The sequence below is a fragment of the Phalaenopsis equestris genome, unplaced genomic scaffold, assembly GCF_001263595.1.
Source record: "Phalaenopsis equestris unplaced genomic scaffold, ASM126359v1 Scaffold000256, whole genome shotgun sequence".
Lineage (NCBI taxonomy): Eukaryota > Viridiplantae > Streptophyta > Magnoliopsida > Asparagales > Orchidaceae > Phalaenopsis > Phalaenopsis equestris.
Window position 1 is genome coordinate 751,967 of NW_018164698.1, and position 15,427 is coordinate 767,393.

Here is a 15,427-nt window from a genome sequence, read left to right on the forward strand (position 1 = left end):
TGGGGACCAAAATGCTCTTTCCCCACTCTTTAGGCATCTTTTTAGTTTTTAAAATAATATTAAAGAGAATAGTAAGCCAAGAAACTCCCAAATCTCCTAAATATTTCCACACTTCAATAGATAGATTATACATTACAATAAATATTTTATAGCTTATCCCATCAAATTTCAATCTCAATTACATACATGAATTCTCTCCAAACTAGTTCTACAAGAATACATGTTCATTTAAATCAACAACAATAAAAATCCTTTTTTCCTCATATATAAATAACTTAATCCAATGCTTCCTAAAAATTGGTTTTATATTCTAATTCAAATCAAAATTGGAAGACTAAAAGCCATAACTATATCGCAGCACATCTAAATGTCTATTATATAAAACAAAATACATAAGGTTTATTTGATTCAATTAATTAAACAAACTTCAAATTTTATTGCATTTAAGCGAAAAGTTTATGAAAGCAACTTGGGCATAAAACTTTTGAAAAATCTAGATAACTTTAAACCTATTATTTCAAAACAGTATGACAAAAATTACATAAACGAAATTTCTCCATAGATTTTATCAAGAAAAAATGAAACCATGGCACCTAATTCTTGAGAACATTTACTTAAAATACCTCTATTCTATAAAACAGAAGAACCTTGGAACGTAATGAGTTAGAAGATCTACATGAAATGCCTCTATCTTGGTAATGAGAAAACTAGGGAAAAAAAAAGATAAATTGTGAATTCAAAAATTATCAGTAGTTTCCAATGAGTTCTATATGACTTTAGGCATTGAAATAAATGCAATATGATTTATGGAGTCTCAAAAATAACACTTTGAGAGTATTTGTCAAGAAGAGATGATGGAAAAAAGGCTGATACAATCTTGAAAATATAACAAAATAAATTTTGATTAGAGCCTCATAATTTCATAATTTCAAAAGTTAAGTCTAGCCCTTCAAGCAAAAATCCTAATTAACTTTTACTAAAAGAAAGAGAAGAAATAATAGCTTGGAAAAAATTTGACAAGATATCCAAATATAGAACTAACCTTAACATATAGTCCTTGTTAATTCTCACACCTCAATGAAATAAAAGAATTTGAGAAAATGTGTCTGGGCATAAACAGGTTTATTCCATAGATTTGCAGCAATGCCAACCTAGCACTGCATAAGGTAATATCTATGGAGTTAATACAACAGACATAGAACTCTAGCATATCCATACTTCAGGCAGCGCATCCACAAATCTCCATTAGTCAGAACAAAACACAAACATGACATTGAATAAGGCACATTTTTCTAAGACATGCTAGTCATGCTATCCAAACTATTTATATTATAAAATTAGGATCTGTTCATGAAGCCAATCGAACATTTGATTCATTCCTACATGTATGGTATGTTAGGTGAATGTCAGGGTTAACTCACAAATTTTCCAGCATAAGGCACATGGTGTGCTGTGAGTAATACCAAACAACCAAAAGTAAGCCAAGAATTTGAGAAGCATAACTATTTCTTTCGACATTGTAATCTGAGCTTTTCTACATTTTTTTAGGTTGGAAAAGAAAGAAGAAAGAGAAATCAAATGGAAATTACTAAACCTCAAAGCTTTCAGTTAAATTTAACTCCACCTATGTTTCTTATATTATCAATTTTCATCGAGTTTCCAAACTCAAAATTCAAAATTTTGCATGAGATCTACAACATCATTAGAAATGATCATTTTCGAAACCCTAAACGATACAGAATTGAAATTCAATATGGATTAAAAGCTGCAGCCAAGTTTATTCACTTACAATCCTTATTGTAACTTTCAATATATCAGGATATCCACCCTGCATTATGTTGGATGCATCACAGAAATAAAAATAAAAAATACAATATATAGAGAATGAAGGACTTATTAGATACAACAAATTAAGTTGTCCAGTAACAACTAAAAAAAATATCATAATTGTGAAATATGACATTTACCATCATGACAGATCATGCCCTAACCTTTTGGGCAAAATATGGCATATATAGTATCTATTGTTTGCGGGGAAGAATTGACACTTATTTTATGCTCTTTAAACCGTCCAAGATAAATATACCATATGTAAAAAAGTCCATATTTAAACTTGTGTTTGCATCTTACAATAGTATAAACGGATGGATGTATATATATATATATATATATATGTCCATATGCACTTAAATATGTGTATTTGTAAGTGCCCACTATTGCCAAAGCACGACCGCACATATATCTTTCATATACAACATCCTATTTTTCATATTGCCTTTTCAATGCTAGGTGTGCACCTTACATCTAGGGTATAATATTCCATAGCTATTTTCTTCATTATGACTACATGCTTCTCACAATGATAAGCAACTTGGAGGAAAGCCTTCTTTAAAAAGACATTCAAGACACACACCTCAAGGCACGCCTTGAACTGAAGTGCACAATAAAAACCTCAAGGCATAAGCCTCACTAGTGATAATGAGGGTTATGCCTTTTGTAATAAAGGTGTATGCCTCAAGGCTTTATGTCTCAAGTTATTTGAGGTGGCGCATCAATGAAGTAAAAAACATATATATTATATTACATTATATTATTAATATATGTTATATTGTATTATATAGTGCTTATAATAATATTTTGATACAATGTATCAAAAAAATAAAATGGTGATTTAAATATGATTATTTAATCATGTTATCAATTTGATTTTTTTTAATTATCATGAATTTAATGTCAATTGATATAAACGGTAAGAAGAAAATTATTGTGATTGAAGACAATTTGGAACATGACAATAAAACCGTATTATATAATCATAAAAATATTACATGTGATGATTCTTCTAAAGATGACGAAATTTTTGTGGATCTTGATCCTCATGGTGTATTTAAATTTTAATTAAATGATTCTTCTTGAATCTCAATTCAAACTTTCATTTTATATCAACATTTAACATTATCATCGTGATTTATGTCTTTATAATAGTAAACTAAATCAATATAATGATGGATTGTGTCATATTTATGAATTATTTTTAATTTTATGTGTTTTTTTTTAATTTTAAAATGTATACTTCTATCTGCCTCGAAGCTTATTCCTCAAATCGATAAGGGTCCGTTTAGGGCCGCTTATAAGTGTCGTCTCACAGTTTGGAAAACACGTTTCAGCAATTTATCCGAAAACGCGGTTGGGTTTTTACACTAAACAAAACTTATCCGAAAACGTGATTGAGTTTTTACACTAAAAACAGGCCGCGAGTCGAATCTCATAGGCAGCGTTTCAGGATAAACTGCTTATCTGCCCCAAACGTACCCTAAAACAGCACCTCAGTTTTAGATCTTGCCTTTCGAAACATCGGAAGAAAGCGTGCATCTAACACAGAATGTAAATACTAAAACTTACTCTGAACATACTAATCGCATGTTAAAACAATTAATAGGCTAAGAAAATAATCCAGTGCAACACAAATTGAAACTCTGACAAATAAGAGAGCATTGCATAAGAAAAATAAGGCATCAACAACAAAGCGTGGGGGGTGGTTGAAGCAAGAAAATTGTTCTTTTAAATTATTGCTCAAATTTGCTGATGCAAGTCAAAAGTAGCAAGAAATTCTGATTTCCCGATAGATAAGTGATAAAGCAGATAAAAACAGAGCAAAATTCAAGAAGAATAGAAATTACCTAAACAGATATGCCCATTGCTATAAATGTGAGGATGCAGCGGCGCAGGAGGAACAAAAATAACCTAATCGATTCACAAATTACAAAGAAACCATTCAAACCCCGTGAACAGAAGCCAGAAGAGCCAAAACCATAGCCATCTACAAATCACCTGCGGCGCCTCCATGGGGTAATGCTCCGGAAAATCAACCTGAAGCTGGTAGGTCTCGTTAGCATACAGTGTACCAGCCGCGCCAATGACATCAATGTTCCACCTTCCAGATCCCAACAAACAAACACCAATACTCCAATCAATAAAATCGATCGCAAAATAAGACAGAAAAAGAAAACCATAGGAAGAAGTTAGGGTTTTCCTATCTCCTCCGAATCTGCTCACCTCTGAAGATTATCGGTGACTCTGTGCTTGAAGCCTGCGGGTGGGTTGACCTGCCATTCAACCAGCTCCTTCTGCAGGCGGTTGCAAGCGATTTTGCTCAGTGCCTGTGATCATTGAAATGGAAAGCATAAAAGAGAAGAAGAAGATGCAGATGTGTAAGAAAAAGGCAGATGGATAGGAGCGGGAGAGCGCGGGAGAAGAGGAGAGACTCAGGACCTTGCGAGGGGAAGCCGAGGAGCTAGTCATGCTTCCGAAGCAGAGCAGGAGGAAGAGGGGAGTTAAGGGACAAGGGGCTTCTACGAGGAAGGATTCAGAGGACGGTGTTCTGTGACGGTATAATTTAAAATATATTTATTCCGGCGGTGCACAATTCGCTCCCACAAACGTGCCAGTTGGTATAGCCGGGAGCATCAATCATGCCTTGATTTTGTTGGATAGTAGACGGATAATATAAATAGAAATATGTACCTATATATTACAAAATTTTCATATACTAATATAATTATATATATTTAATACATCATCAATAAATTTATCATTTGACATAAATTTTGAGCTAATATTTTAAGTAAAGAATATTCAACCTTTGATTAAAAAACATCTAGAACTTCAATTACAATAAATTTACAATCAAACTGATCGACTCAACGGATGGACCTAAGGATACCAGAAATAGCTCGAGTCTATATCAAACCATTAAACCAATTCTAGAAGATTTCAGTGTATAATTGGAAAGTAACAAATTTCAAATCTAACAAGCTTATAGTCAAATCATGTGTCTCGGCAAGATGGATTCAACGAACTCGAGATCGGCCAATTCTAACATAATCAAGCTACTCAAATGTTCATCAAATGTTATCCAATCGGGGGAATATCTCCAAACCATATAATGAACCGGTCTAAATTTATTTCTTATTTCAGGGATGTATCTCATGAACTATATAAATAATCCCCCACCCCACCCCCAACTTGAGAGGGGTGAGAGACCACAAGCTATAAGAAGGTTGAAGCTTAGAGGAGTAGCTCAAGTCCAACATCACTTATACACTGTAAATCTGATGAATATTTCTCACTCCTATAGCCACCAACAACTATCAACAACCATTTGTCATCTATCATCGACCACTGTCGATCACCCCTCCATTAGTTGCAGCAAAGCTTCGGGCAAAGCCAAAACTTACATTATGGAGCGATGAAGCACTGTGCTGAATAACAATCGACGTTGTGAATTCACGAAACATCCTACAGAGCATTGTATCATCTCGAACATCGTGTCAACCTCGAAGACGAAGTACTGAAACTCCAACAACTATTCCCCACTACCATTGCTCTATAACGTGGAGCAAAGAGCTCTTCTGTGCATGACCATTGTAACTCAATAAAGTGTATAACAATTTTTCCTTCTGTCGGATAAGAGCATGTACGTTTAATCACCAACTTATAGTAGATCATTTTGACTTGGGTAGGCCATATGGTTTTTGCCCTTTCCAGGTTTCACATGTAAAAATTTTTTGTGTTTCTATTTATCACTTTTAATATCTTTGTGTGTGATGGATTCCCGTGTATCCTTAAGACAATAATTCATTATTTTACCGCAGTGAATTATCTAGCACACTTTAGTTTGACATCATCTATGGAAAGCAAAGTCTATTTAACACAATCTTCAAGTTAGAGACATTGAGACTTTACTTCTTTTCCTGATGACATACATCATCCAACTCCAAATGGTGAAGAAATCTCAATTTAGCCCCTTGAAAATCATTTTTAAAGCATTCTTCAATATGGGAGGCAACTTCTGATGCAATCTTGAAAGACTATTCACGACAACATCCCGAACATGACTGTAGTGAGTTAGCCTTTCAACATCCTATTTAAACACAAATTCAATGATAATTTCTTCCATACTAGAGGGGAAACATTCATTGTAGTCTGGAAAGGTTGTTCACATTAATGTTCTAAACACAACTATGGTGAGGTAGTCATTCCATATTTTATTCAGACATCAAGGTTTTTTGAACTACTTCCAGACTGGAGCGAAACTTTATAAATAACACTTCCTCAGCACTCCCTAAAATATTAGAGTTCTTCTTCAGCTGGATTAGAAAGTTGGTCTCTTTAAGCTTCTATATATGGGTTGCTCTATAAACTCGTGTGGAAAATATTTTCATCTTTTCCTCATAAATTTTGATATTTTCATAAGCCTCCTCTCTAATTTCCTCTAACTTGTTCAACTGTAATGATCATTTTTCTGTTGAATCCTTGAAATTATATTTGAATTAATTTATCGCCCAAAATGTGTCATGCTCTAACTCTACAGATAAACAACAAGCTTTCCCAAAAATCAGTATGTATAGAGACATTCCTATGGGCATTTTTTAAGCAGCTATATAGGCCCACAATGAATCATCCAATCTCACTGCCCAATCTTTCCTATTGGGATTAACTGTCTTTTCTAAAATTTTATTCACCGCTTTATTAGAAACCTTAGCTAATCCATTAGTGTGGGGACGATATGGAGTAAAAATCTTATGATTAATCCCATATTTGGCTACTAATATGTCTATCTTTTTGTTTATAAAGTGACTCACCACATCGTTAATAATCATCCTGGGTGTCCCAAATCTACTAAAAATATTTTTATTCCAAAGATTTTGAATGTTTTGAGCATCACAATTAGGGAGAACTAATACTTTAATCCACTTTCAGATATAATCCACTACTGTCATGATATATAGGTTTCCTAGTGATGACACAAATTGTCTTATAAAGTCTAATCCTCAAACATAAAAAATCTCCACTTATAAAGCATAATTTAAGGGTATTTTATCTCTTAAAAAAAATATTGTCTACTATTTGACACCTATTATAGTTTTTCATGCATTCATTAACAACCTTGAACAGTGTAAGACAATAGAATCCAAATTGTAAATTCTTATATAAAAAAAATGAGAAGAAGAAAAATCCAACTTTTTGGTATTTTCGAATGACGAAGCTTGTCTCGCCAGAAAATAGAGGCAATGACTATGTCATCAACAAACTTTTATTGTTTGGCACAATTTAGAGGAGTGGCGCTGATCTCAAGGAAATTTTTTAAGCTGGGAATGTTGAAACTTCAACTAAAAATCGTTTAAAACATCAATTTCAGTAAACTTATATTCAAATTGTCTTGCTCGATGAGACAGACAATGAATGCAAAGTTGTTCCAATTATAACTAAACTTACTCGCTCGACGAGACAAACACAATGACAAATCAAGTTCATATCAAGTCGTTAAGCCTTTTTTGAAAATTTTTAATGCCCAATTAAGAGATCAAATTTATTAAAAATTTGACAAGCTAATAGTTAATACAAGCATCTCGACAAGACTAATCTGAGGAGCTTGAGATCACTCAAGCCCAAGATTGGCCATTTTAGATATCATTAAAGCAGTCAAATGAGAATAAAATATTGTTCAATTGAGTGAATTTTTTTGAGATCTCATGGAGTGGACTAGATTTTGTCCATATTTGTAGGGAGACCTCTTTAAGAAGTTATAAATAGAGCCCTAACCCCTTCAAGAAAAGGGGAAGGGGAGTTAGACTTTGAACTGGAGGAAGCCCTAAACTTAGGAAAGAAAGTGCTTAGGTTTGATGTTCCACACCAAAGGTCCAACGAATGTCACCCACTTCTATAGCCACCGGCCACCATTGACCACTCCTCGTTGGCTACTAACCCGACCCGCAATTACTTGTATTTTTAATCTTCTTAATTTTGCCAGAAAATATGTCCCAAATTATATCTAGCAGCTAGTTTGAACAAATGTAATGATTTATGAATTATATAAAAAATTTTCACACTATGAGTACTACACAAGTATACGTATCGTTTCAAGTAATGTGAGATTTTTCTTAAAGATCGCAGTATCGATCCCACAAGGAAAGCGATAACTCTTAAAATCAACTTATATCAACTCACGCAATTTCTATTTAAATTACAAATTAAATAGATAAGAGATCTAAAATGATATGCTTACCAACTACTAAAGAGTTAATAAAGAAAGTAACAACTAAATGTAACAGCTTAACAAAATATAACTGCGAGTTTGAATATTATGGAAAACTTTTCCCATTGCAAAGAGATTTTAATCTATGTAGGATTCAAATGATTTAAGACAAAATTGAGGTATTGTAACAAATAGAAGCATACTTTATTATTTAACCCCTCCTGGTGCTAGCAAAGAACATTGACTAACTTAAGACTAATTCCTTAACATCTTGATTCCGCATCAAAATATCTAGCCTCTCACCTCTAGATACCCCTAAGCCTATGCCACTATGCTGGCCAAATCTCAGCGTCAGGGTACTAAACCTTAAGCCAAATTGATAATAATCTAGTGTGTCACTCTAGAGCTAACCAATTATACACCCATCAAAACTTATCTCTCTATTTATTTACACTAGGTGATCGCAATGGCTCTGTTTAGAATGAAGTGTGATATCCACTAGTTGGGTGAAATCATATCTCTCCGAGGTCATTATATTTCTCAATAAATTTTAACCTCACAAGTGGATAGTTTGTGCAGTAAATGAAGATTCGGTGAAAATATCATCACATTTTTTAAGAGGAAAAAGAAATCATTAAATCATTCTCATCCCATGAGATTCCAATATGCAAGGAGAAAGAAAGGGAACTACTTAGAATTCATGGAGATTAAATAAAAACAAAACATTTGCATTGAAATCTAAGTCTTGCAACAAAAATTTAAACACAAATACAAAGTACCTAATGTCTTCTCCTCAAGTAAACTTCTAGCAAGTAAACTTCTAGAGTTTCCTTTAAGCAATCTCTAAACTTCTTCACACTAAAACACACTCACACTTACACTTGAATACAAAATATGAAAAACATAATTCCCTATTGCCGCATAATTGAAGTTTTGAGGCTCTAAAGGGTCTCTAAATTCGGCTAAATCCTTCTCATTTTATAGAAAAAAAGAATATAACAAAGGGTTGCTTCAAACACCCCTCTAAAATTTGGCCAAATTCAATGAATCTTCTAGAAAAGTAGTTACTGGCGTTATAGTGCCCATCTCGCTCGTCTATGACGCTATGGCGCTATGGCGCTAAGGGGTGGCGTGATTGCGCCACACAAAAAATCTTCAATTTATCTCCATTTTCCCCTCATTTTCTCTAAATGTCTATTCCATATACTTGAAACTAAAAATATGCAAAATATTTTTCCTTAAAGTGCAATATTATCAAAAATGTACATAAAAGACTTATAAAACATGGACTACAAATAGGTTATTTTTAGGTGGATCAGCTACCATTAACCACTATCAACCACCCCTTGCTCATCACAGTGAAGCCCCTTATAGAATTATGACATGTGATGTGGAATCTCAGCGTACGCTATGGAGTATCAAAGCACTGTGTTGAGTAATGACCAGCCTTGCAGAATATTGAAGCATTCTATGGAGCAATGCAATCTGAAGATGGCATAACAACACACTTTGAATACGATACAGCGAGAAACCCCACACATGGTGCAATGATGCACCCCAAAGTTACTGTAGCAAGAACAACTCAATGTGCTCGACTCCCATTCTTACGGGGAGAGCACAGAGCAGACGTCTGACATGCTTAAAAATTACCTACGTTTTCATATATATTTTTATGCTTAATTTTAATGATTTTTAATGATATTACACTTTAAAGGAAGATATTTTGCATATTTTTGGTTTCAGGTTCAAGAAATAAACTTTTCGAGAAAATGAAGCAAAAATGGTGCAATTTGGAATAAAAATGAGCAACAAAGAAAATTCTGACTTGGCACATTTTCATATGTCTTTCTATACTTAATCTACTTTACATTTCTCAAATTTTTTTGAATGAAATTACACTTTTAAAAAGTTTACTTTCATGTTTTTTTTTGTAGGAATATCTGTTAGGAACGAAACACAACTGAAATATGGCAAAACAGAGTTGAAACAGAGCCAAACGAAGCAAAATGGCGCAGCTGCTGTAGAGTGGAACATGATGCATCAAACTGGTGCATGATACGCCAAAATCCAGAGAACTTGCGCATGATGTGCTAGAGACGAGTTGTTAAGGATTAAGGCAGTTCAAAACAAATTTTGTGCAAATTTCCAATGGGACACCTGTTCTAAACATCCCTTTGGAGTGATTTAATGCAGATACTTTGGAAGGTTCTTTTATGAAGGGATATGTCTCTTAGATCAATGAACATGTTTTTTGAATTCAAAAGAGTTGAATTTTGGATAAAATTTTGGAGGTAATTTTAAATTCTTTTTGAAGGGAGGCAGCATTTTATAAACGAGTGGGAAATCTATGGCTTAAGGAGTTTTTGGGTGGTGTGTGTGTGTGTGTGGCGTGAGAGTAAAGAAGGCAAGGGAGAGAGATAAAAAAAGTTAAGGGCTTAAAGATTTTCTTCAAGAATTGTGAGAGGAGAGGGAATATGAGATATTTCTTTTTCATTACACTTCTAAGAGAGAATTGAGAGTGCTTATAAAGAAGGAAAGCGCTTGAAGAGAACTTCTAAGGATTTACTTTGGAAGGATTGTGAGATAAGTTGTGTTCTTTTATTTTATTTATTTTGTAAACTTGTTTTTATTAATGAAATTCGTGTTTTGTCGTATCATTCTCATGAATTCTGAGTAGTATTCTTTATCCTTCTCCCTGCAATGAGATATGATTTTGTAAAGAATTAATTTTGTTTTATATGGTTTTAAATGTCAATAATTTGTGATGATTTGAACTCTGATCTTCCTTTACTTTTCGATCTGACCAATTAAAATGTTAAAATATGTTGAGAAACATATGTTCCGAAAGAACTATAGGTTTTTTCTCGGTTCTTTTAGATTTCGGAGTCGCCAGCTTGTCTATTTATGTGTCGTCGTATAATTTTTCTATTCTAATAAGTCTCCCTCCCGAATTAAATGAATGACTCGAAGAGGAGAGGAATCGACTAGCAAAATGTCGTACGACAACAAATAGGCAAACAAATCTAAAAGAAAAGAGACGAAAGGCTTATATAGCGATAATCCTCGTGTGATGTGTTGAGACTATACGTCCAAGCAAAATCAGACGAAGTACCCCGAAAAATAACACCCACAAGCAGAATCTCTATATAACCCACCCGTAACCAGAGAACCAAAAAGAACTTTTTTATTCTGGTATCAAAAGTCTCCCAGAGGAACGTATTCCTACTGGTTAATTACATCCTGGGGAATACCCAAGAAGACTCTCGATGGAAGGAGTTTTGTTTTATTATCATGAATCTGGAGCATAGGTTATCAAAAGGTGATTATTTCGTATGGGACGGTCTTAATGCTTTGAAGCTCACACCAAGCCATTAGACAGAAAGTAAATCTCTCACATCCAAATGGATAGCAGCTCCTCAGCACACGGTACCTAAGAAATAATCATAAATCACTTGACGGGGGTATCCCGATACGTCATAGCACGTCCAGACCGTAAGGGCAGAGGACAAATTTTTGTATACCAAACGGGAGGTAACTTATCGGCATCGGGTCGTCAAAGTGATATCAATGAAGTCGAAAGAGCAGAGAAGGCTCAACAGGGGTAGTCAAAGGTTGGGAGAAGTGATCCTAAGAGGTAGAGGTAGTCAGGTCGGGGTATCACGGACCCGTCATCCCACCGCTAGAACCCTAAGTCTACGTGGTCGTGAAGGTAGTTGACCCAACACAACTGGAGATCCCCGGTCAGAGATCCGTGAATCGTGCCATCCGCGAGGACCTCGGTAGCCCTAAGGTCAAATGAAGGAAACTCTATACTATCACTAGAAGCTAGAGCTTCGAGAGGTGGGACTTATACCTGTCAAAGTGGCAAAGAAGCCTCAGGAAAGAAGGAAAAGGGAGGTTTAGCTACAAAGCTGGAAACACTCAAATAAGAGGACTTATATCCCGTCTGGATCGGGGTGCCTTCGAACACCTTAAGCATTCTAGACAACCACCTAAACGAGATTATGCTGGGTCAATCCGGTTGGAGAAGCATGGGGGTCGGGACATGCAAATATGCAAATATGATGCAATTATCTAGATGATGCAATTATCTAGCATATTCCTAAGCGTGGAGGCCCTATTAAGTATGATTGGGTTATAGCCATGCATGCAAACCATTTTTAAAACCGGCTCAGAGGCCATGTAAAAGGTGAAGACTGATTTAAGAAAATCTTGAAAGTCTTAACCCTTAAACTTTGATTATCTTAATCTTTTATTATGAGGATTTTTTGGTCAAAAGAATTAGAAAGTGAGGTCTAGATACGCCGAAGGAAACAATATAAAATGCTCCAACATGCAAAGGCACACGAGAAGAGAAAGAAAGGAAGACACTCCAAAATAATATATAAAAAAACCAAATGCCGCTGGACCAGCAACATAATCCAAGAAAAGCAGTAAAAGCGGTCGGATTCCGCATATACATGTCTGGTCTTAAGTCTATACAAAAATGTAAAATTCGGACTTAAGGTACGGGATATGAGCTGCTGCTCCTGGTCCTCGTCACATGGTTCGGTACATCATCCGCTTCGAAACCCATGCCCGTACCTTATTTCTGATACAGACTCTCCTAGAACTCTAACAAATACATTTGAAATAGAAAATAAAGACTCGACCTGCATAAAAATAAAGACTCGAAGACTCGACCTGCATAAAACAAATGTTAGCGGGTACGCCATGCATTGTAAAATAATAAGCCGTGTCTTATAGTTGGGGGAGCTAAAGAGCACCTGCAAGTAAAGGATTAGGAATCATTACATGCTCCCCCATAATAGCACCTGTGTGAGTGTGTATAAATAAACACGACACCTTTAGAAGATCGTCTTAATATACTATCACACACAAGAAGCATGCAAGCACATCGAAAAAGGCGGAAAGTGGACACATGGTATAAATATGAATGTTGACTAGAATGATCATCCTAATATACTATCATCTTTGCCCAAACATTGTCCCTTCTCTGGCATCATTAATCTTCATTACTTGACTACTATCTTCCAAATATCTCCACTCAATTTCCATCACCTATTCACCATAGTTCACTTATCATCACTTGATTACTATTATTCGCCCATCATTGACCAACCAACACATTAGACTTCAATGTTTATTCTTAGCTATAATCATGAGAGAATGAACTTAAATCATATATTTTGTAATTTCATCTACTTCAATTTATTGGACAAGTAGATATTTATAATCTTTTTAAATATAGTATATCATTTTATCTAGGCTATGTCCTGTAATTTTTTTTCCTTTTTTGGTTTTTATGCAAAAATATGGGGTCTTTTATGTCTTTTTTTTATTTTCATGCTTGTGTGATGTTCATGTAAAGCTAGCTTGTAATTTTTTTTTCATTATTATTACAAATAGTTTAGCACATAATAATTTAACATCTTCTGTGAAAAATATTCCTAATATCTTATAAACACTTGTTTAATTGTCTACAACAAATCCCTCAAGCAAGACTGATATAATCAAGCTAGTGAAGGTTGCTCATACAACTTTTAAAACATTCCATTATGATGGGGCTTAAGTGGACTATTACAAACCCATACGATGAGTAATATATTTTTTTATGAAATTATCAATCAATATAAGACTTTCATGCAAGCTTAATAAGCTCGTGGTGAGCTCCTTTGCCAAATCTTCTTGACTATAATCAAAGGTTAAGCCTACACTTGGTTTTATTACTTCAAAATAAATAATTTGCAGATCAACAACCTCATAGTAAAATACATCATTAAATTCATTGCAAAGTATTTTGTTTATTATCATGAGAATGTTACCTCAAAAGACCTATTTTTAATATAATATGTCCAAGAAAAAATAAATTATTCTTGTATAACTTCAATTTTGAAGCAATATATTATTTGTGCTAATTTTGTTTAATCATATTGGCTAGATTTGTAAGCTTAAATCAAGCACATGAATCATAATTAGGAATTATGTGATAATAACTGAAGAATCAAATCAAATTTAAATATTAATTACATGTTGTGATAAAAATGAGTGTCTTCATAAAATAAAATTGGCAAGCATAAAATCCTCTAATTTCAACATTATTACGAGACTTAAATGCTGAAAAAGTGATTTATGATCAAAGAAATCAACATAGGCACTTTAAATTTTTATTTAAAATGATCAAAATGCCATTTTAGAAAATTATGATGAAACGGGCTTGGATTTAAAATAAGATGGTTTGGAGTCTTGATGAATATCAGAGCCCCTTCATCTTCAACGTCAATGGTCATCATTTTCAACTAATTATAATTGTTTAATCATCTTTGCTCGACCAACATTGCTTTCATTCAATCACCATCACCTGATCATCTTTGTGTGATTCCCATCATTTGAAATTCTATATACAATCATATTTTCTTTCCTGTTATAATTTGATCGTCATTAGTCGATCATTATTATTTGTCCACATTCAACCGACCGTTATCATTTAACCTTCATCGACAACTTCTTGTTGGATTTTTTGTTGACCAACCTTATTCATCACCCTTCAATATTTCTCCAATAATCTCAAGTACAATCATATGTTGTGTGTACAGTCGTAGACACCTCAACACGAGTTTGACCTAATGTCGATGCAAAAACAACCCAATAAATATCTCAAGCTAGACCCGTTCATGCAATCAATTCGACAAAATTTGGTACGGTTCGCCCCTATCACAACAACTTGATCCCAATTCAACGCTAAAGTAATTGGCCCACAACTCAATTTGGATTGGGTGGCTCGCTATCCTGGCTAGCCAATTCATAGCTCGCTCCAACATATTCCTTCTTTCATCTCTATGCTCTTTGTGTGAAATTAGAATATAAGACTATCTCTCAATTCATGTGAATTTGGCATGCAATTATACTAGCTAGCATCATATCTAGAAAGTTATATATAACTTGTCTAAAAATAAAATAAATTAAATTAAATGCTTTCCCTATTAATTATTGAGATTAGTAATTAATTAGGCTGCGGCCCCTAATTATGATGAAGTTGTGAATTTTGCTGACACCGACAGGTTGCGAAGCGTTGCTGTCATAAACTTTTGCAGCTTAAAATGCCATAATTAAAATAATGATTAAGTTATTAGAAGATAAATTAGGGATTAACTATACTAACAGGCCTAATGATGTCTCTCGTTGGTGCTTAATTAATAATTGCTGCTCCAATCATTATTTAATACATATTTAATTTATTTAAATTCCTCGCATGGAGGTAATGTCCACCTGCAAAAATTCTGAATTCAAGGCTGGTGATTGATTCATTCACTAACTTAACAAGTAAAATACGAACAAAGATTTGTTTCTTTGTGTTCGGCTCGTTTTTAGCTCGAAATAATTATATAT

General features: G+C 34.1%; 1 protein-coding gene across 1 annotated transcript in view; it reads right to left on the bottom strand.

Moving 5' to 3' along the window:
- Positions 1-4,407, bottom strand: part of LOC110024456 (probable ubiquitin-conjugating enzyme E2 18) — a 36,432-nt gene extending 32,025 nt beyond the window's left edge. The window contains exons 1-4 of the mRNA XM_020724424.1: positions 4,273-4,407; positions 4,057-4,160; positions 3,832-3,934; positions 3,681-3,744 (exon numbers count right to left, since the gene is read on the bottom strand). Of these exons, the coding sequence (XP_020580083.1) occupies positions 3,681-3,744; positions 3,832-3,934; positions 4,057-4,160; positions 4,273-4,302 (301 nt within the window). The 5' untranslated portion in view covers positions 4,303-4,407. The remainder of the gene's footprint in view (positions 1-3,680; positions 3,745-3,831; positions 3,935-4,056; positions 4,161-4,272) is intronic.
- Positions 4,408-15,427: the final 11,020 nt, after the last annotated feature.